The 23,713-nt window shown below is 31.3% G+C and overlaps 1 protein-coding gene across 4 annotated transcripts in view; it reads right to left on the bottom strand.

Moving 5' to 3' along the window:
• Nucleotides 1-23,713, bottom strand: part of ACC (acetyl-CoA carboxylase) — an 83,954-nt gene that overhangs the window by 7,850 nt on the left and 52,391 nt on the right. For all 4 annotated transcript variants that reach the window (XM_089240662.1, XM_089240661.1, XM_089240664.1 and 1 more), the window contains 23 exons: nucleotides 22,746-22,848; nucleotides 21,536-21,637; nucleotides 21,308-21,364; nucleotides 21,010-21,051; nucleotides 20,665-20,802; nucleotides 17,569-17,646; nucleotides 16,780-16,869; nucleotides 14,858-14,926; nucleotides 14,451-14,542; nucleotides 13,818-14,085; nucleotides 13,091-13,231; nucleotides 11,832-11,963; nucleotides 11,434-11,571; nucleotides 8,998-9,118; nucleotides 8,617-8,714; nucleotides 8,304-8,414; nucleotides 7,730-7,873; nucleotides 7,278-7,401; nucleotides 4,780-4,973; nucleotides 3,364-3,499; nucleotides 2,637-2,814; nucleotides 2,136-2,400; nucleotides 1,083-1,253 (listed from right to left, as the gene is read on the bottom strand). In XM_089240662.1, coding sequence (XP_089096788.1) covers nucleotides 1,083-1,253; nucleotides 2,136-2,400; nucleotides 2,637-2,814; nucleotides 3,364-3,499; nucleotides 4,780-4,973; nucleotides 7,278-7,401; nucleotides 7,730-7,873; nucleotides 8,304-8,414; nucleotides 8,617-8,714; nucleotides 8,998-9,118; nucleotides 11,434-11,571; nucleotides 11,832-11,963; nucleotides 13,091-13,231; nucleotides 13,818-14,085; nucleotides 14,451-14,542; nucleotides 14,858-14,926; nucleotides 16,780-16,869; nucleotides 17,569-17,646; nucleotides 20,665-20,802; nucleotides 21,010-21,051; nucleotides 21,308-21,364; nucleotides 21,536-21,637; nucleotides 22,746-22,848 — 2,992 coding nt within the window. The remainder of the gene's footprint in view (nucleotides 1-1,082; nucleotides 1,254-2,135; nucleotides 2,401-2,636; nucleotides 2,815-3,363; nucleotides 3,500-4,779; nucleotides 4,974-7,277; nucleotides 7,402-7,729; nucleotides 7,874-8,303; nucleotides 8,415-8,616; nucleotides 8,715-8,997; nucleotides 9,119-11,433; nucleotides 11,572-11,831; nucleotides 11,964-13,090; nucleotides 13,232-13,817; nucleotides 14,086-14,450; nucleotides 14,543-14,857; nucleotides 14,927-16,779; nucleotides 16,870-17,568; nucleotides 17,647-20,664; nucleotides 20,803-21,009; nucleotides 21,052-21,307; nucleotides 21,365-21,535; nucleotides 21,638-22,745; nucleotides 22,849-23,713) is intronic.

The following is a 23,713-nucleotide window of genomic DNA, read 5'->3' as shown; positions in this document are numbered from 1 at the left end:
TTTCTAGTATGTCATATATATTTTACGCCAATACCAATTATCATGCACAACACTGGATATGAAGATTATATGAATTTGAAATTTTCAATCAACATTCACCGCTACAAGTAGCAGATTAGTTTTTACAGCTGTCATTCTACGAATAAGATTCTCTTGAACTAGCCTTTTTCCTATATTCAGTTGATTAAGAGCAGCAATAATTATTTTGATTCTATTTTTTTCATTAGAGAGTTTTAAATCCATAATTATAATATCTCCTAATGATGGCTGGTGTTGGAAAGACTGATTTGATACTCAAACTCCAGACAGCTGCTTATATATAGTTCTTTATTCACTCTCACAAGTTGTTGGTGATGTTCGAGAGTGTGATGCATCTCATGTGTGCAAATTTAGTATGCTTCTAATGGAGTCTGCCATCTATGTGAAAATATAAGGACAAATATTTGTAATGTTTAAAAAAATAATTTAATTAAATAATATTTGTAATGTTTAAAATAATGTTTTTCACATAGAAAAAGTAAAAAGTTCCAAGGGGAAAAAGCCAAACATGGAAGGAAACCGATAGTGAATTCAAACCTTTCAGACAATGCCATGTTAATATGTTAATATTTTTCACAGCCAGATAGGCGAAAGTCAAATACTGAAAAAGTGCTTTCAATTCATGGAGGGGAAAAAACCAGTAGTTTCCAGGGCCGTCACCAATGTGTTAATACAAAAATTAAAAAGCAAAAGATCAGTTTAATTCAGACTGACAGCTTGAGTTAAACTGCTTTTAACAGAAGCTTTTCTTTTATTTAATTTATTTTCCTATATGCTTTTCTTGATTCATATATAAACATTCAAAATTAAAAAGTATTTTGCTCTTTTTTAAAAAAATAAAAACAAAAAGACTGATAAAATAAACACTGTAAAGTCTGATAATGCCTTCCATTTAAAAACTAATAGTTAAAGATACCATTAAGTACCAATGGCAATAAAAATGGTTAAAACCTATGTGTAGCATGAAACAGAATTTGTAAACCAAAATCATATTTTAAAATTTTTTTTCAAAACATATTTATAAAGACTACAGTAAAACTTACATTTACAGCCCCGTGCTCTTCAACAAACCAACGCCTTAGCATAGATTCAATTTCTCCATCGCTTAGAATAGGCTTTGCAGTTAGGATATTCTTTTTTAATCTGTCTTGAAGAAGAAGTCGTCGCAATCTCCAGTAAAGGAGAGTTCGTGATTTAGCCCATGGTATGATTTCCTGAAGAGAGTTTTTTTTAAATTCATTATTTTGTTACAAATAAAATTTTTTAAACCAATTTGGATCTAAATTTAGATTCTAAAAATCACCACTGAAACAGTTATGATTTAATCAAATAAAAAACATACTGACACAGCAGAGTCTGCATATAAAGAGGTTACTTCATTCCATTGAGAAACTGGTAATTCATTGCAAATAACAATACTCAAAGAAATAATTTTTAATGTGGTTAAGTTAATTTAAGAAAATGTAAGCTTTCCAGTAAAAATTAATGCATAGAAAAATTTGTTATTTTGAAGCAGGCACAGGTACATTACATATCGGGATAATGATCTTTACTCCCACTAAGTCACCTCACTGATACATTGCCTTAGGTTGAAGAAATTTATCAAAAGCACTAGAGAGTAATTTTTCAACTTCAAGGAACAAATGTGAGATGTCTCCCATTTGAAAAAGTGTCTACTACAGAGAGCATGCAAACAATCAACATGACATGCAAATTCAGACTTTCTATTTTCACTTCCAAATAAGGCAAATAGATGGCGGCACCCATATAACAAAAAAACAAGCATAACTCTGACAACATAAATGTGTTAGAGCCATTCATATACACATGTTCTGGCATGTATCAATTTCTTAGAAATTCTTCAGAGGAATGTTTAAAGGTTCATGGAGGGTTAAGTAGTAATAGTAAAAAAAAAATGCAATCATATAAAAATTGTATAAAAGCATTACATATTTTCTTTATTCGTTCAGAATGTAAAAATTAAAAATTTTCATGGAAACTTTTTTGTCAAAGTTTATTTCCACATATGACTAATGTGAATAAAGTATTAGAAGGTTTTGATTTTGGTGACTGCACTAAATATTCACCATAATTACCTGGATACCACCTTTGTCGAGCATATGACGAGGAGTGTCATGCAAGTCAGAAAATGTCAAAGCAACCTGATGATATACCGGCAGTAAGTACTGTTCTCGCTGGTGAAGCTGTTTTTCTAGATCAGCTTTCTGATCTTTGGTTATATCTGATGCTAACTGACTCATTATTGTTTTGCAAATGTTGTCAATACGATGCATTGTTTTCAAGAGATCTTTCTTTCTGAAACGGATCTCAACTGTTCCTTCAGGTTCAAGAATGCCACCTCTGAGTGAAAATGAAAAAAACAGGCATGATAAAGACTCAGAAATACTGCTGCATCCATGAAATTATTTTGTACATTAATTCAAGAATGCTATCTGTGATACACCTGTGTGTACCCGATTAAGAATAAAGCTGAAGTGTGTGTCTAAACGCCAAAGAAAAAGCGTTGACCTTAGAATAAATTCTAATGTCAACCTGCATAATGTTAGTTCAGAGTAAGAAAAAAATGATTTATTTACCTGCTATCAGTATCTGCATACATTTCCATGTGCTTTTCATTTATTGTAGCATCAACAACAACCCAAGCTCCACCACGTAATTCAGCATAAGGAGGAATATACACAAGAATAGGTTGGTTATATTCTCTGAGTGCATCTACTATCATAGCACCAAATTTGAGAACTTGATCATACATATCTATAGATGAAAATACATTTCTTGAATAAGTATTACAGTACATTTAAGAATGCTGGTCATTTTTTAAACTTGCAATGAAACATGCAAGAAAATAAGAAATGTTCATGAGACATTAAACCAGTTTAATTTTTTACTGCCATAATTTGGCTTATGATGCAACGTTCGAATTTTCATACAAAATATTTTATGATTAGGGACAGATAGGTGAGTTAGACAGTTGAATCATTTGTCAATATGTGAATATGAAAAATGCTTAAATAGCCTGAAGAATTGAGATCAATCTGTAAAAACTGGAAATTTTGTAAACATGAAGTCACAGGGTATAGTGACTAACCTCTAGCTCACTAAGTTTGAATCCATGTTTGTCTTTTTTCAGCTTTTCTGAATTTCCTTTAAATTAATACAAAAATGGCTTAATTAACTTCCCCCATAAATTGTTAAAATTGATGGTGGAAAAAAGTGATTCCAATTAAAAAAAGTTGTGTATATAAGGGCTAACTTAGGTATTAAAATATAACCCTTTAAAAAATAATAAAGTGAAGATCTAACCTTTCATTCCTCCTGAGAACCCTCGCCAATTAGCAAAGACTATGAGAGGAAGTTCTTCGTGATTGAAATCTCGGATAGCCTGAGCTGTTTTGTAAGCAGAATCTGGAAACCAGACTTGCCCAGCTTGGGAAATAATCTTGAAAGAAATTATGGACCAACAATATGAAAATTGAAAATTAATAAGGCTATTAGAGCTTTTTCTGTTATAAGACAGACTTCATTGTAAGTTCAAGTAACAATATTAATAATAAAATTTGACTATTCGGGTTTGAAGACCATCGTCTATTTGAGTTTGTCTTCAATGTTTCCTTACACTAGTGGTCATCATCTTCAGGAGAGTTAGTGAATAATTCCTTTCATTCCTGTTTTACCAAGTCAATGCACAATTACTTTTGTTCCAATTTTACCAACTTTCCTGAAGATGATAACTAATGTTGGGGAAATATTGAGGACAAACTCAAACAGACGACGGTCTTCGAATCCAAATAGTCAATTTTCATCAAATGATGGCCACGAAAACCTTACCAAAACTCAATGATGGCTGCAAAGGCCTTGAAAATTAAGTTATGGCATCAAATATGAAATACTATTCAGTGTAAGAAATATCTCACAATGACACTTTCAAACTTTCACAACTGCTGGAGTTATTCTAATAATCTGATGAATCTTTTTGGTAGGTCATAAAGTCATGGTTTTATATGAAAAAAAGATATATGATGTATAGGTCTGGTTTTCTTAATTTTAGACCCCAGGTTCTTGAAACACAGAATAGAAAATATATAATATTGCAAAACTATCTTAAACTTTGCCACACCAAGAATGAAACTGGATCAATTAAAGTTTGAATAAAAATTCATCCACCATTGTTTTCTCAAAAAATTAATCAAAAATCAAGTGGTAAATGAAGTTTTAAGAAAGTTGTTCAGTTTTTCAAACTCAAGAAAATTCACTTTTTCCCATTCTATTAGTCCACTGTATGATTTGGAAGCTAGCACTGAAACACAATTTAAAACAAGAACTAATTATTATTTTATTAATAAGACATCAAATAGTAAAAAACTTTAAGTTTTTAATCAACATAGATAAAAAAAAAAATATTGGAAGACAAAATGTTAGTTTAATCCTTTCAGTGGAACAGCAGAAATCACTAAACACCTTCAAAATGTCTTTTTTTTAAATAAAGTAGGCTTTCTTCCGATTTTCAGCAGGTGCAAACTAAGGCGGTATAGAGAAGAGTGTTCCATTAGAAATAAACTTTAAAAAATATCTGGGCCTGCCAATGATAAAGTAAGAGGCTTTTACGGAGGTGAGATATCTCGACAATGCTGCTTGAAGGGTTAAAGTGATAAATTTAGCAATAAATATTTTTCAAGAATTAATAGTCTAGGAAATCCTATTAAATTACGAATAACTAACCTTTGCTTCAGAATCAAGGTTTGCAGGATCAGCAGGGATGTCTGTCTCAACTGTTCTTGTTTCTACAGCGATGACACCAACAGGAATTCCACCTAACCTGGCACGTCCACACACAACAGTTTTTGCCCATGGCTGCATTATTTCCATGAAAGAATTGTGGTCAAAAAATCCGTCTTCCCAGAATCCTGGAAGGTCTGAAAATAAAAGTTAAATAAGTTTTTAAATACACATAGTAAATATGCAGAATAAATATTTGTTTAAAAAAACAATGATGTGAATTGAGGCCAAAAATTTGGCAAAAAACAAGGGTGAATCAGAAAAATTAATTGATTTTGAATATCAGTGTTTTATCAAAATCAAATACAATGAAACCTCCCTAAGTTTGTGATAGGTTAATGATACTCATACAATGATAAACCCCTCCACCACAATATTTTTTCAAGTCTTGTTTGGAAATGCCTATAAAATTAAACTGATGCTTCTTGATATAATGATAATCCCTCAAGAACAATATTTTTTTCTTGGTCCACAGAGTATCATGACATCAAGATTTCATGTAATCCAGAAAAGTGTTTCTAATGCAAAAGTCATTTGGATATTCAAAAAGATTGTCAAATTTGACTTCCACAAATGCACAGCAATTTTAGGTGGTCATTCTAGCATATAAATGCAACTAGCTGATACCCGGCGATGTTGCCCGCCCCGTAAAAAATGTATATATGTATAGCTTATTAATTACTTCTTAATCAAAAAAATTTCTGCATCAAGTAAGAAAAAATTACTTTTATTTTTAAATATTTTAATTAAAATCTTCAGGCAATCGCTTGTGGATACACAATATTTTTTCTTTTTCCATCTGGTGTGTAGATGTACAAATTTTTGCTATTACCAACACGCGAACAGGTGACGAAAAGGTGTCCGTGTGAAAAACAGGGCTCAAGTAAGTTGATACCTGCCACTGCTAACGACTGGCCTTGCGCTTTGTGGATTGTCATGGCAAAAGCTAAACGAATCGGGAACTGTAATCGCTTGAAAGTGAATGGCATTTCTTCGGTGATAATTGGGATACGTGGAATGAAGACTTATTTTTCTTTGTCACATCCAGTTAGAATCGTTGCTTCAATGATGCAATTGTGCAATTTCTTCATGCAGAGTCTGGTGCCATTGCCGAGTCTCTGTGTCCAAATTTCTTAAAAGCATTATAGGTGCTCCGACTTTGAGGGTCAAATTGTGTGGTGGCACACCCGGAATATCCAAAGGAGTTCAGAAATTCTGCAGGATACAGAGCTAAATGTCTGCGCTGTGTCTGTGACAGTGTCAACCGAATTGTAAGATGTGGAGTCTCCTGGAATAATTTTTAGGATTTTTTCGTTGATCTTGTTCACACTGTCATTTTTCGGTGCCAGAATCGCTCTCAGAAAGCCACTCATGGTTTTGGTCATTTTTGGGAAGACTTTGTCTGCAAGTTCTTGAACTGAGTTTAACAACTGGCAAAATCCATTTGGGAACGTAATCGGTCCAGTGCTTGAGTCTGCTGGTTGGTCAACTGATGTGAAAATGATAGCAGTGCTGAGTCATTTTGCAGTTGAACTCGCATGTTGGTGGATAATGATAATTTTTTAACTTCGTGCCAGAGTGTTGATGATTTGAGGCAAGCATTGAGTTCATCAGATGGCGTTGAACATTTTTGTTCCCAGTTTTGTCGTTGTAGTTGTTGTTCTCTATTGTTAGCGACGTAATACGCCCAGCTTGTGCAGCGAATATTATTCAAACGCCTTTTAAGCATTTTTTAAATTGAAACTATACCTCTACGATGGGCGGTTGATGAAATAAAGGCTGCATTATCACTTACAGGACACCCTGCATATAGGCTAGCAGAAATACCCGGCGCTCTTCCCGGGTTTTCTTCAATTACTGGTAGGATTGGAAAAGTGACAAACCGTTATAAAGGAATAAACTGTTATAATAACAGAATTAAAGGTGTGACAAACCATTGTAAAGGCATATATTCACATCTGAAACGCATTGTTGGAAACCACGGTAACCAAAGTAAACGTTCCGAAAGTAATTGTTGAGGCCCCAAAACTATTGTTGCCCGACAGTTTTTCGCCCATTTCGGGCATTTGCCCAGCTCTGACGAATTTTTAAAGTAGCCTACGGTTCAATTCCGGACCTGTTTGGTACATATGCAAAATCTGGCGACGATCGGTTTAAACTGTAGATTTGTATAAAGAACATACATACATACTTTCACATTTATATATAAGATACTGCATATGTGCAAAAGACAGCATGCACAAATTACAATAATTAACAGCATGCATAAATGATAATTAAATAATATAAAAAGTCAAGTGTACAAATGGAAGAAAATTAATTACACAAAGTTTCAAATCAATATTCAGTAAGAACTAAACATTATCAGTGAAAACATACAAATATCAATTTTATAAAGATTTGTTCATCAAAATCAAATTTGAAAGATTTAATTTACTTACTTGGACTTTCTCGTCCAGCTAATAACCAACGAGGATCATAAGTCATTTTCATTGGAGGAGTGAAAATGACATCCCTGTCTACAGGGTCCAAAGACTCTACAATGGGCAAATCTTCTCCTTTACACTAAAATTAAGAACAAGGAAAATAATAAATTTACATTTTTTTATATTACTTATATTTATTTCATAGAAACTTAGCTATTCATTAATCATATATCATGGAGGTATGCAAAAAAAAAAAAAAAACTGTTCAACATAAATAGCAATGCTAAAACAATGCTCAACAGAAATTAATATCAGATACTAATAAAAAACTTAATTATAAAGTTAGAATTGAAAAACTAAGTAATTTCATTTTTAGTGCTTCAAAATAGATAATAAAATATCACATAGATGTATCTAAATGAAAATTTATGAATTTAGGGGGAATAATATATTTCAATCAATTTTACCATTGGCATGTAGGACAGCCATTTCAACATAATGTAAACCCCTTCCAGATCATCTGAAACAGTAACATGGGAAACACCATTGTTGTGCATTATCTGAATGCCACCTAGCTGGTTGTTAGATGTGTAAACTTCTCTACCTAACAACTACAAGCAAGGAAGAAAAAATGGAAGAATTAAAAACAATTTAAAAATGTCAGTATCATTATAATATACACATTGAAAAGTGAGGGAAAAATATGTTGAAATATCTGGCTTTTTTTAAATTCCCAATAACAAATATCAGCAATTAAACAAAAATTACAATTTTTACATGAAAGAAATTATCATCTGCTAAAATCCTGAAAAATATAAGTAGAGCAAATATAAAATACTTACAACTACAATATTATCTAGTCTAATAAAATTAGCTGAAAATTTTTTTTACACAATTTTTTAGGTCACCTGAATTCTCATAAACCTTCCTTATACCTATATTTTTAAAAATGCATTTAAAAATTATTCAGTTGTTCTCCAGCTACAAGTCCTCTACTATAGTACTGAAATACATGCACTCAAAATAGTAAAAAATATTTACTTTATTTAATGCACCAGCTCCAGTCAGAATAATGTGAGAATTTTCGACATGAATTACTCTTTGTCCAAGTCGCACAAGATAGGCTCCAATACCAATAGCTCTGCAAGTTACCTATCACAAAAAAAAATTATATATATATATCAGGGATCAAAAAACAGTTAAACATAATAATATAGCTCAACTTCAATTCTCTTCAAAATGTTTCAATAACTTGTTCGTATTTTAGAAAGAGTAAAAAAATGATTCTAGGTTATCTTCTATAGATGATGGAAAATGGTAGCTCTCAAGCATATAGAATTCTGGTTTTACTCACCATGCTGATTGTTATAACATCTTTATATGCTTGTGATGACTCCCCGGCTATAGTGCCAGCATACCTCAAGTTGCTAACTCCTAGATCTTCATCCTTACCTATAAAAAACTTGATATATTATATCCCTTCATATTCCTTACATCATTCAAGTAATATACAGTAAAGGCTGTCTGTAACGATACTGTAGGAACCAAGAAAAAATATTGTTATAGACCGGTTATCATTGTAGACAGTTTGAACATTGGCTATTTCCTATTGAATAGGATTTCTGCTGGGACCAAAGAAAATATAGTGATAGGCAGGCTTATTATCACAGACAGTATCATACACAAGTTTCACTGTATATGAAAAAGAAAGTAAAAAGGTATAAATAATACAAACCAATAATATCTGTAATCTTATAACGTGGTTCTCCTTCATCTTCAATCAACACAGCATGTACAGCATTCATTGCACTGACTTTCTTGAAGTTTTCTGGTGTGAGGTATAAGTACTTGTAACCCTGCAATGGTTAATTGTCAATATGGATTTTCTTAAGATCATTTAGGTCATCTCACAAAACATTGAAAAATATATGTTTCTCAACAGCTCAGATCAAAATGCTACAAAAATTCAGTCAAACCTTAATAACATGAACCCCTATAGCAGGGGTCTTCAACCCATGGCCCATAGGCCAAATGCAAGCCTCTGAGCTTTCTGCTGTGGCCCATCAACCATTTTGAGAAAAAAAATACTTTACATAGAAAAAGGATAGAATTAGGAGAAAAACTTGTTCAAGAGCATTAGCCACTGAAATCTGTACTGCTGTGTTTAAGAACTGTGAGATACCTTTCAGATTCAATAGTAATGCTGCACATTTAACACATTAAAAGAAACATTGAAATGAATTAGGGGAACCCGGAGCCCATGATTTCATAAACAGAGGCAAAATTTGACATCAGAAAGGCCTACATAATCACAGAATTCACTGAAATGCTGAAATTCACTTTTTAATAAAATAAATAATTTTAGAATTATTGAAAAAAAAATTCATAATTGATGAAAATTAAAAAAAGTATTTGAAAAAATGCTATAAAATTTACTGAAAGAAATTTCAGAATTATTAAAAGTAATAATTAATGAAAAAATTTAAGAATTGGTTAAATAAATAAGGAATAAATAATTCCAGAATTATCGGGACTGATTTCAGAATTAATAAAAGATAACAATATTTGAAGAACCTTTTATTTAATGATTGAAAATACTACAGTATAACTTGGTGGCCCGCAGGCTTCATGAAAAATTTTAATTTTGCCCACAATGTTTTAAAGGTTGAAGATGCCTGCCTTATAGGATAGTACATATGGAAAACAGAATTACATTTTGATCATATATCACGTCTACTCTACTAACAGATTCAATACTTATATTTTGTGAAAGTTTGTAAAACCTAGTCATACTTTCTTTATGGTTCAACTATACTACCATTTAAACAGCAAATTAGAGGACTATAAAGCATATTGCTGATGAAGAGCCTACTTTCCCAACAACAAGGCATATGTGCATCACCCTCTCAGCAAGACGGAAAAAAAACCCACATTTTTTTTAATGTTACAGTTCGGAATCGGCTATAAACTGTGGGTCTCTATCTAATTATCTCTCACATGCAGGAAATGCCAGTGATGGGAGAAAAATTATGAATGACAACCATTTATTTCAGAAAAAAAAACTAGGAAAAAAATTACTTGAATGACTAGCTACTTTACAATGAATAGTTAATTGAATGACTCACCCAGAAAAATTCAAGCAAATAATCATTCTTGATCTTATTTGCTCAATAGCACTAAGTTGGGAAAAAGTCGCTATATAGAGAGATATAATACCCAAGACCATTTTGCACTTATTTAAGAACCAACACAGTGTACGGTCACTTTTGCTGCAATTAATCCCCACTCTCCTGGGTATATTTTGAACTTCTTCGACCACCCCTGATTATAATTCTTTCTTGAGATAGAGCAGCAGGTCATGATCTGGTCAGGAGGAGGTATATTTTAAATTTTTTTCTCAGCTTTCTATATTATGTTGCCAGTATTTTCCATCATTGTTGTTTCAACATGGAAGACAGCTGTGATAGATAAGTTAAACATCTTGGCAAAGACCATCGCCTAATAACCCGGAAACCGTTTGCAAGTCATTTAACGCCGGCCATGAAAACCTCAGACAATATCTTGGCAAAGATCACAATCAGCTTTCCAGTTAATCCAGAAGAGCCTCTATTGGACTCGTAGGCGCATGCACAATTTTCTTGGGGGGGGGGGGGGGTTTAGACCCCACGAAACTTCTCCTTTGTATATGCCAATGATCGGACTAAATCAAGACTGAGCAGGCCAGAGAATGTTTTCCCCCCACCTGAGTCACAAGCTGCTAAACCACAGTATAACAGACATGGACAGAGATAAAGGAGGAGGTGTCCCTCCCCCCCCCAGCAATCAATGATGGAGCTGACTAATTGAATGTATATGCATTTATGAATTGGCATCATTATTGCGCCACCCTTCCTACAGCCTTTTGAGGCTATCTATGATGCCTATCGTGCAGTGCAACTGAGCTATATTGGAATATGTGTGGTAAATAACAGTTGTCTGAATATGCTCAGTATTTATGCTATCAGCCATAAGAAACTAGTTAACATAATTTTAATTTGTCTATTTACACAATTCATCATGTGTTGAGACACTTCTTTCACCATATGGAACAGTGACATCTCTGGAACACGTTTTGTTACAGAAGATTTCATTATTGTAATTAAAATTTTCAATTTAAATAAGAAAACATTACTTTGTCAGGATTATCTGGATCGAGCCAGCAGATGTTGAAAATATGCTTTATTTCTTCTGCTAATCCAATGCGAGCACCACTGTTGGCTGATACATACAACCGGGGTATGCCCATTTCTCTAGCTCTTTCAGAAGCTTTCTGAAATTCAAAATGCATTTCATGTCAATATTCTGAAGAAAAAAATTTCTTTAAAAGGGGATGTTTCAAGGACTGAGTAAAACAATAATTCTGTGCACATTATTTAAACTCAAAACCAATTAAATTTTCTAAATTTGAAAACCAGTTACTGAATGCCAGAACATGTTGCTCTACTTGAAATAGAAAAAAAAAATCAGAAATACTTTAAGTGCAATCAGATTTAAAATAAAATTTGGATTGCAAGAATGAATAAATCTTACTAAAAATAATAGATCTTCACGAGGGGCAAAAGTGCCTATCAAATGGGTGATATCATTGCCAATGACGATTGCATCTCTGCCCATAGGATATTCTGGAGTGAAGAAAGTCATTTTCCAAGCTACCATTCCAATCTAAAAAGAAATATAGAATTACATCGAATATAATAATTAATAAATACACAAGCAAGCCATATTAAATACAGTACGTGTCCTTACATTAATTCAATCAAAAAATCTGTTGCATAGAAGATTCTTAGTACAGAAATAAAACTTGGGAGTGACAATTTTTTTTTAAACTTTACATTATTTATACATGTTAGAAAAAGACTAACATGCACATTTAATAAATTATTGTTAATTTTAACACTACAGAATAACATTACTTTAATTTCATGCATTCCTTTTAAAAAAGAAATGTGACTAGAATTTTGATGAACAGAATTTCATTGAAGAAATGAACTTATAATTTTTTTAAATAAAAACACGTCATATAAATATTGTAAAATAACTATAGCCCATTTCATTGTAGGGTAAGGGCTGGCAGCTTCATCCTTAAAAAATAATTAATATATTAGATTTTTTTCAAATCAGGGGAAGGGGGTTGAGGTTTTACTGTTTTTTTTAAATAGCTGATAACTTAAAAATTGGCAAGTGGGTACAATTCATTTTTTTCACTACTTTTATAAATTTTTGGTGACACATTAACTTGTTTTCTATTCTAGGCATCACAAATATTCCTTCAATATTTAATAATGTCTTTTCTATAACACGAATGAAAAACATTGAGTTTCAATCAGACCTGTAAGTGAAAAATGATACAAAATGTCTACTAAAAAAAGTCTACAATTTCATAACATATTCTATGGGAAGACTACCCACAAAGTAGGGTTTATTCTAGAACATTTTTTTCCTCTTTTATAATTCACAATTTAGAGATATATATTTTTAGTGAAGATTCAACTGGCATGGTTTTTATGGCTGATTCTTGTGAACAAAATACAGGCCAATAAAAGTTGGAATTTTTGGTTAAACATTTCAATAAGTTTAAACACTTGTTTTTACACCACCAAAGAAAAGGTAAGATTATTTTCAATTGTGAAACTGTGCATATATAGAAATAATTATTCAAATTATTACCTCACTCCATCCCCATTGCTTTCAGTTTCTATGTACAAAACTAATATTTTCTTACTAACAATGGAAAATAAAGTAGACAAATTTTTATCAATTTATACACATATGAAGCAATGCAAACTCACATCATTTTCACCAGGTAACCTCTTTTGCTCTACAAGATTACCACTGGCATCTAAAACCAGTTCTGTATATTTCAACACCTGTGCAGGGATTTCTACCTCGGGGTGGCCACTGATGTGTTCTTCCCACAATCTGTGCAGTGACTAGTGAAATTTTGCATCAAAGGAAATAAAAATCAATACAATTAAATGAAAACTTTGGTACATATAGAAAACAAATGATGTAAAGTATTTATAAATCAGCCAATCAAATGAATCAGCACATTCACTTTTTACAAAATGTTGATAAATTTATAAGCAAAATATTTTATCCATTCAACACATATCGCAAGTAAACAATAAATTTGAATTATTTCATCAACTAAAAACACATTTCATCAAGCAAATTATAAAAAAAAACAATGATTAAATAATTTGATACCTGAACAAAAAATTATTAATGATTTTTTACTGAAAAATAACATGAAATTAAGCTATAAAGATAAAAGGTAATAGAAATGTTGGAATGTGATCACTTCATGCAGCTACAATTCGAAGTGCTCAAACTCATAATGAAGGACTACAGACTTCTCACTACGTAATATAAAATTAACAGTATATTTCATTGACCTGAAGAATTTAAAAGAAAAAAAATGTTGCAATAAAGAAAAGCCTGAGAAATAAGTAATATTAACAGTGAGAAGATTATGCTTCGATAGCCAAAGCATTGCATATTCATAAGGAGCATTACCTGTTGGAACATATCTGGGAAGTCATAGATGTAAGTAGTTCCATTAGATTGAGCTTGAAATCGCTTTAGCTGAAGGTAGTCCTTTGTCATATAGGGAGTGGAAATGGGAAGATCATGCAGCGGACCTTGCTTGTGGCCCCAAGCCTCAAACTTTATCAAACCAGTCACTGGATCTGTGACTTCTTTGTAGAGACTCATATCTAAATAATATCCACTCTCATTAGCTAAATAAAGCCGAATGGGCATACATTTCCCATGAGGATTTAGACTGAAAAAAAATATTGAATAGAAATTTCATATTTGATGGTTTTATTTAAAAAAATTATGATATTAAAACACTTAATAATAAATAAAATAAATAAGGGGGAAAAGTCAAATCAGTTAAACATATTTTGAATTTAATTTTAAAATGTATGGAATTTACAGATTACAGTAGTTATTTTCAGTTAAATTCAAACACATGATTTGTGCATGCCTTAAAACATCTCAAAATGAAACTTTTTGTAAGACTACACACACACACACTTTGATCAATTAACTTGTTGACAGAATGTGTTAGTGAATAAGCATCAATATGAATCTATACTTCTTAAAAATAGTTCATATTACATATAGTTCATTCATAGCATTTACCGAATGGTCATTTTTAGTTCTGCCTGCAGGACTCTCAATTTCCATAACCTTGGGCCATATCGCATTACCATAGCTCTAACGTTCTCTGCTATCTGTGAACAGAAGTAAGTTTTAGACACCCGTGTGATTCATAACATTTCAATATTTAGCTGACAAACTTTTACAGAAAAGAATGAAAAGATGAATTAGCTCATATAATTTTTCTTATCAATTCCAAAAAATGAACAAAGATTAATTATTTATAATGCACTTATGTTAATTAAAAACTACAAGTGCAATCAATCCTTGTCAATACATAAGTATCTTCTTTTTCCCAGAAAATTTTTTATTATTCAGAAATGATAAAAGTCAGAAATAATCAATACTTCCAATTCTCACAGATGAGACAAGATTAAACATGATATTACCTTAGAAAGATCCATGGTGACTTTGGGTACAAAATTCAGAAATATATGATTGCAATCAGTTCTTTTTGCCTAACAAGGTAAAAAACTGTTAGATCAGGAGGTATACATAGGAAACAATAAAAGATAACCATACTGAATAAAATTAAATATATCAATATACTATATATTGATTAAAACATAAAACGCAGCAACTTTCTCATCAGCCCAACATATATAAAACAAGAGCCCTAAACAAACTAACTGGTTTGTAAAATACAAAGCAAATTATTTTGAAAGAATGAATTTATTTTGACAGGAATGATGTAGAACTGTTTAATGTATGTCAACTTTATTTGTATAAAGTTTTACTATTCATGTATAAGAATCCCAATCGGTACCTCAGAGTGAATATACAAAGAAGCACTATGAGATTACAATACCTTCATATACCATTACCTAAAAAAAATTACAAAAAGTTGTCATGTTTTCTTTCTTTGAGAATATGTAGAGAATTTGATATTGTTAACTGCAGCAATCATTTCATATGTTTAAGAAGGCTATAAAAGATCGCATACTGGATCTAACAGATATTGAGCAGTTCATTTCATTCTATGGTTGATGAATTTATAAATTTCAAGGAGAAAAATATGTATATATGTTTGGTGTAGGAAAATATATACTGTAATGTATCATAGGTAGCACATCAGAGTATAATAACATATGAAAGCAAATATATTTGGTGAGACTTGCCTGAAGCTATTGTAGAATATACTTTTACATGTTGCCAAGAAATTTTGTGTATAATTCATTAATACGACCCACCCATAGAAGATTATTTATATCCCTTTGGGTTGAAAAGTGTTTGTTTATAATTTATTGTCTGTTTTGTCTATTGAACTGTTTGTTTGTTCAATTAAAAAAAACAAAAAAAAAAGAATTTGATGAAATATAAAGTGCTATGATTTCTGGTAAATAAGCAGCTGGGGTAGGGTGACTAGATGAGGTGCCTACAAAATCAATTAAATCCCAGAAATCGTAGTTAAAAACCGGGGCATCCATTACAAATACCAAAACAAAAACAACATTTTTGAAACTGTCATTTGGTGGCTCATGCTTTTATAAACAGTCTCACCTTCCGTTTACAAACTTACTACATATTCCTTCCGGAAATCTGTTAGTAAACCAAACTGTTCAGAAAACGAGCAAAATAGTTCCCCCCATAGGAATCAATGTAAAATTAATTTGCTCCAAGGACTCCCAATATTTTTAGGGTGAACTTTCACAGCAGTGCTTTGCACTCACATGCATAATGTAAAACCGATTGAAATCATTAGATTAACACTGAAAATGTGTTTTCTTAGAAGAGACAATCCCAACATTACGAGATAACAGGCTTTCCATATCGGAGCCATGCCTGGTTTCTTTAATACAGCAAAATCTCTCTTTTGTGGTCATCAGTGAAACAAAAAAATTCATCCGTAAAAGATGGGGGTTTCTGTTAAGAGAATTTTTACTGTATCATTTATAATCTCAGTGTCAAAGTTCTAAAAATTTCTGTCTGCAAAGCAATTCGGCCACAATTCCTTCAAAACTGAATTCATATTTCTGTAAGTCACTTGCAGTCAATCAGTTTAATCAATATAATTAATAAGTATATTGCCATATCAATAAGAGCTATCAGCGATGTAGTAAGCAAAAATATAACAGTGAAATAACAAATTCCTAGCATTACATCTAATGTAGCTGAAAGTGAAATTGGAAAAATATTGAAAATAATTGCATTTCATTGTGCAAGCAACAACCAGGACACCTGACTACCCTTATCTGGGATATATAAGCGGCACACAAAAAAAAACTGAAAAAACATGCTTTCAACATACCACTGCTTCATATATACAACACATGATTTTCTTTCGATAACTAAAAATATACATAACACTTACTAAATGGTGGGTAAAAGCAACTTCCAGTTCATCCATTGATTCAAGTAACAATCTTTCCCCTTCATTCTGTAGGTATTCATAAGATGCTTCCTGAAAGAGTTGTAATAAACACACAATGTCAACTATCACTCCCTATCAAGACTGTAAAAACAAGAAATAGCTAAAGAAACATCAAATCATAAAAAACCATGTGTGTGTCAATTTATGGATTAAATATGATATGCACTCATAGCAGGTGCAGACATCAGTTTATCAACTTGATGATTCAATATTTTGAGGTGTATCTATGGAACATTTATTGAAGAAATCTGATCGGATAAACTGTTGGCACAGATGCACGACTCCTAGTCAGAAGATATATACTTTATATACCAGTATAATAATTTTAACCCTCAAGATTCTTCTGAAAATAAATATGAGCATAATTTGCTTTACCAAACGTGAGAAAAAACTTTTCTAATAAATTTATGATTGAAAATAAGTCCCTTTTCTAAAAAATATTTAAAAATATATATTCAAAAAATATTTAAAAATATATATTCAAAAAATATTTAAAAATATATATTCAAAAAATATTTAAAAATATATATTCAAAAAATATTTAAAAATATATATTCAAAAAATATTTAAAAATATATATTCAAAAAATATTTAAAAATATATATTCAAAAAATATATATTCAAAAAATATTTAAAAATATATATTCAAAAAATATTACAAATCAAAATCTATGAAATGATTGACACTCTTTGTTGAGAAATTCTAAACCATACAACAGCATATTTTACCTTTGTTACCAAATCAGAGTGCCTAATGATGGACCTGATGAAAAATCTGTAATCTGTGACTTCCTGGCCTTTCGCTACCTGAAAAAACCGAAAACATTTTCACATTCACCAATGATAAACATGGAAAAATATTCCAGGTTTTTTTTACTGACGTGATTAAAAACTCTTGGTCCTGTTTAAATGGAACATTTATGTCATACTATTTCAATAAAGAAAAGATTTTTGGGATATGTTTATAGTTTGCTAATTAGGTAAAATAGAAACATAATATGTGAATGCATTACTTTTTTTAGAAAAAAAAAAAAGTACATTCTAAAGTAGCGGTTCTCAACCAGGGCTCCGTGTGGACTCCAAGGGGCTCTGCGACAGCTCGAGAAAAATAAAAAAGCTAGTAAATTCAAAAAAAAAAAAATTATTATTTTTTTGAATAATGAAAATAAGTCAGTAACTTTGACGAATGAATAAAAAATAGGACCAAGGGGCTCCGCCATAGAAATTATATACCAGAAAGGGCTCCCTGTGTCAAAAAAGGTTGAGAACCGCTGTTCTAAAGTATATCTACAATTTTACATCATCCTTTCTTTAGTCAAAAATGAAATAGCTGCTATGAAAACCAAAAGATAAGCTTAATTTTTCGAATTATTAGAATGTGTCTTTCAAGGAATTAATAAACAATTATTGAAGACCCAAACTATTGAGAACAAAAATTATCAAATTAAACATTACAAATGGCATCTGAAATTTTATATTTAAACAAAAAAAACTGTAGAAAGTAGAAAAACACATTTTATCAATTAAAATCACTTTGTCTTTTTCCTTATAAAAAAATGCATGCTTTCATGCAAAGAATAGGAAAGAGTTTTATAAAAAAAATGTTATGGGAAGAAAAAACTGCATAAAATAATGGAATAAAATTTTACTTCGGAAAGTTTATGATGGAAGACAAAGTTTCGACAAAGTGTGGCTTAACTATTTATAACTTTATCTGAGATAGGGTAAAAATTAGCTTGCAATGCATAGCTGCAGAAAAAAACTTTAATACATATATATATATATACAAAAAGAATTATTTTAAGAAAAAGGAAAAAAAATTGAATTTTATGAGAGTGAAATAGAACCTATGCAGTGGGTCTTCATCAGGGAAAACCCCATGCATGGTTTGAAAAGTATAGGCGTTTCTGAAGGGTGGCTATGCCTAATTGCATTAAAAATGCCAACCCTTGTTCCTTGATGCCTGCCTTCTCAAAAACATGTTGAATGAAAAAAAAGACAATGAAAAAATGTTAAAAATACAATATTAGAAAAAATATATACAGAGCTTCAGATAAGCTCAAAGAAGCATGAGAAAAATATATACAAAATTACAGGAATATAATTACAGTGAATATTTTACAAGGATTATGAAAAATGTCAAAAATAAATTAAAGTTCAAAAATGTAGTCAAAAAATCACAGGACATGGAATCACCTCACCGGACAAAAAAATCACCTCAAGAATGGACAGATTTGTTTTGACGATTTTTCTGGAAATGTCGTTAAAGAAGGCAGTTGGAATACTGTTGCCAGATGCAGTTTTGAAAAGATTGAGGAGTGCTGTATTGAACTCCTGTTTATTATTACAAATGTGTCCGAATCTACAAATTTGCAAAATGAATGTTTTTCTGAATATTTTGGTGTTGATGTTTGAATGCCAGTGGCTTAAAGTGAACAGAAAAATCGAAGTCTTTTCTTTTGTCATAAACACCTGTTTCTCATTTATTGTTTTTGTATGTTTTTATATTCAGGAACATTATTATGTATTCTTTTGTGGTTTCCTTTAGAGAAAGCTCTTCAGGATAGATGTTGGGGAAAATGATGTTAAAATTGCATTTGTTGAAAATGATTAGACCATCAATGTAACGAAAGCCAACAAAGTTGTATCACAGTTTGGATTTTTGTTCACAGAAGTGTAGAAAAAGGTTGGCAAGGGTGCTCGAGTAGCAGGTTCCCATTGTTATTCCTTTAATCTGCTTGTGGATATGTATTCCATTGTAAAGAAAGTTTTCACGAATGCAGAAGTTAACAATGTTTCCCCCCCTGTGTGTGAAATTAAATTTAAGGGAAACCTTCGTATTTTTGAAAGAGATGAAAACATATGTCAATGAGTTTATTGTGTGGTATGCTGGTGAAGAGGTTTTCGAAATCATACGTGCAAATGTGAGAAATTTTATTGTTGTTGATAATAATAAATATACACAGTAATACCTCAGTTTTCGTTGACTTCGGTTATTGTCGGTTTTGGTTGATTTTGTCAAAAAATGTGTCTCTGTTTTCATCAGTTGCCTTGGCTTTCGTTGCTGTGCTCATGTGACCTCATTGCTAATTTTCGTTCTCCTGTTCAGTGTGGCGTTGTTTCTCATTGTCTGAGCATTACCCTGCTCCTCTAGTCTAACTATTCCATGGGATTAAAGAAAGTTTCCAGAGCCAGCAGCCTTGGAAGAAGAAAGCTGCTACTTATTTAATGGTAATGTCTTGCCCCATTTTAGGCAGATCTTAAAGAGGCGGCTGAAACAGACACCTTTGAACAGCTTTCTTGTGCGACATGGGTCCACTGGCTGAGCTGGTCCTAGTGCCAAATGACCAAGAACGGAAGTGATCCTAGACAGTGGCCTAATATCTAAGGTCCGTATAGGGGGGGGGGAAGAATTCCCCTACCAAACAATAATATTGGCACCTTTCTCCCCCCCCCCCCCTCCTCAGCATCTTCCATATGCCAAGAAGTCTTCAGAAAGATATAAAAATGCAAATGCCATATTAAATGTTAATTTAATAGTCTCTTATATTCATTTTATATTAATTTCTTATTGTTTTTAGCAATAAACACTATATTTATTCTCTATGAAATGTGTTTTTGGTATTATTTTGAAGTTTCTAGAATGAAGTAATTGGATTTACATTGATTCATATGGAAATAATTACCTAGATTTTGGATTTTACCGATTGTTTCCGAATGAATTATCGACAAAAACCAAGGTGTCACTGTATAACATGAAATGTGTTAATTATGTGTATGATAATATTAAGTAATTGCAATGGATTCAACAAAATTTTGATTTACTTTTGCTTTTCCTAAATACAGATGCATCTTCTGATTGGCTGTTGGAATAGCTTCAAGGTCATAATTTCTAAGCCTGTTAATTTCTAACTGAAAAGCCAAAGCAGGCTCCAAATGACGATAGATACGATCCTCTTCAAACTAGATAGAAGTAAGTTATAATAGCAAAATTCCTCATTTAATATATATTCAATACAATAAAATTTAGTGTATAATTTAAAAAAAATTTCATAAATATTCATCAATAATAGCTAAATTATTCTACACAGGTATACTCTTGATGAATGCCAGAGAATTAAAGAAGTCAAGAGTAGTAATAATTAATTTTATGAATATCAATCAACTCACATTATCTCTTGCTCTGTAGGTCAAATACTTGGGAAATTGTTGCTGAAAAATAAAAATTTATTTTTACAATAAGAAAATTATTCTATCACTGCATCAAGATGCTGTTATTTAATGTACACAATATCAATCCATCCTTTAAATTTATGTATTTATTCTGAACTCAGTGTTCAATTACGTGTCAGATGTATGATTTGGATAAATTAGACCTTTATAAATGACCTTTCATAAAGTGAAATAAACCTAATATTGTACCAGACATTCAGTTAAGGTTACTAAAGACTTATCAATTTTGTTTTACCTTATGCAAAACAATGAAGGTGACTCTTCTCATCATAGTTTCATGAAACAGCTTGATCTGCAAATTAAAAAAGAACTTGTTAACAATTCTCGGTACAACTAAGTAATAAATTTTTCCTTGGTAATAAAATATTGAGTTATACAGACAAAAAACTACAGTATTTTTCTGCATATAAAAATATAAAGAAATCTTCCTTCAATAAAAATTGAAAAAAATATACATGCTCACATTTTTTGAGCAGAATTTAGTAAATCGATCACTGCACTGTGCATCGTCCTCAGATGGTGGCATCAGAACCGCAATGTTCAAAATATGCTTTGGTTCAGAAGGCTGTAGTATGATAAAAAATTAAGAGACTTTCAAAACTTGAATTGCCAGTAATCATAACTTATATTGTATACTGAATTGTTAATTTTAAGGCATAAAATACAGTGTAAGAAAACTAAAGTAAAAAATAAAATGTCCTTTACTAATCAACATTTTCATTTTTACAGCATAGCCATGTATTTATCCAGGTTTTACAAACACATCATCTTAACCCTCTATGGTCCTGTATATATGTATATACATGGCAAATACATCATCAAAAAAAAACAATTATACCCATTTCTTTTCTCAATTTTTTTGTATTTAAGAAATACATCTTTTAGTGTAAAATCTCACAAAATTGAGAGAAGTGAAAATAAATTCAAGGTAACAATTATTCAGCTTTGGTAAGGAATATTCTACTAGTTTACAGATAATAGTAAAATAAAGGAATACAATTATCTTTTACCTTTAATTGGCTATTGTGACTAATTAGAAAATCCTCTAATTAAATTGTTGTAAAATTGTATAATTTCAAAAGTATGCTAAGATCATATATTTACACCCATATTTAAAAAAAAATATTGTAATATATTTTTATAGTGGTGAACCATAGAATGACCTACCTTCAACAAGATGGATAAAATGGACCATGAGTTATTAAAACACTGTCAATCATCTGCTTCGAAAAGGGTGATACCAGTATCGATTGGTAAGGGACGATTCTAGGTTGTGGTGTCGTAGGGAGTTTTTTCTAATAGGGTTGTTAATAAATGGAACAGCTTACCTCCGGGGGTAGTGAATTCCAACATGGTTGACACGTTTACAAAGAAATATATTGAGATAAATCGAGAGGCTTTCTGTACTTTGATGAGACAACCATAATTTTTTTTATGGGCGGTATATTTATATTTTATAATAATTATTGGTTTTTTATTGCTCTTATTGGGTTGCTGTATTTTTGATATAGTTTAGATATGAATTAAACATCCAAATTTTTTATGGGCATATTTTTTCCGACACCTTGGGTATTTCATCTGTTGTGGTATTTGTATTTGTAGAACATTAATCAAAGATTAAGCAGAATTTATTACATGTTGATGAATATATTTTTAAGTGATCAAAATCTTACTGCAGGTTCAGCGCATGCATCTAAACAGCCATCTGGATCTCCTTTCCTGGGACTCGATGCAGGAGATGAGCTTCTGAACATTTCGATCAAGTCAGAAAAATTTCTAAGAAGAAAGAAATTTATGTATAATTAATGCAGGAATAATGAAAATAGTTATATACACAAATGTGGAACTAAAAATAATGATTATGACTAGATGCAATAAAATAATGCATGCATAACAATATCTTTAGTTTTTGCATAGCTTAAATACTCTTCAAATATGATTGGGACCCAAAAATCGAAAAGGAAAAAAAATTATATCATTCATCTTGTCAGTGAGCTCTTATTTGTTTTCAGCGTAACCACTCTTTTCTAAGGAACTTGTTTCATAGAAAAAAAAGACATGTATTTCACATAAGATAGGAAGACAATAGATATAATAGGATACAGGTGTCTCAGTTATGTGGCATTAATTTCTTTCACAAAATAATTGCACAAGACAAAATCATGTGAAGTGAGTTGAGTTTAACATGGATAACATAGAGAGGGCTTTTATACAGAGATTGAAAAGAAAGTTGATTTTACATGCCCAGGAACATGTAACATCAACTTAACATGTTGATTTAATGCAACTTATATACATAATGAAATATAGTATGGAAAAATGTGTTTTCATTAATACAGTGCACAGCACTTAATGTGATCACACCGGGAATCTGGTTTTTGATAAGAATAAAAGATTAATAACTATATTCCTAAACAAATTTGGAAGCAAATAAGATGACCATATGTCTCGTTTGGTCAAACAGGACACCACTGGTTTCAAAATGTTCAATCATGATTGAACATTTTGAACAGGGGTTGCCATTCAACCCCTCCCCCTGGGGAGAAAGTTATTGAATGGCGTGAGTTTTCAAATACCAATATTCGAATGCAATATTTTTCCTTTAAGTCTAAAGCCTACATTTTTAAAACACTCAGGCATT

The sequence above is a fragment of the Pholcus phalangioides genome, unplaced genomic scaffold (assembly GCF_987345545.1).
Source record: "Pholcus phalangioides strain wild (caught in Gottingen) unplaced genomic scaffold, Ppha-v1.0 ptg000013l_1, whole genome shotgun sequence".
Lineage (NCBI taxonomy): Eukaryota > Metazoa > Arthropoda > Arachnida > Araneae > Pholcidae > Pholcus > Pholcus phalangioides.
The sequence above is the reverse complement of the archived record's forward strand: the minus strand, read 5'-3'. Positions and strand labels throughout refer to the sequence as shown.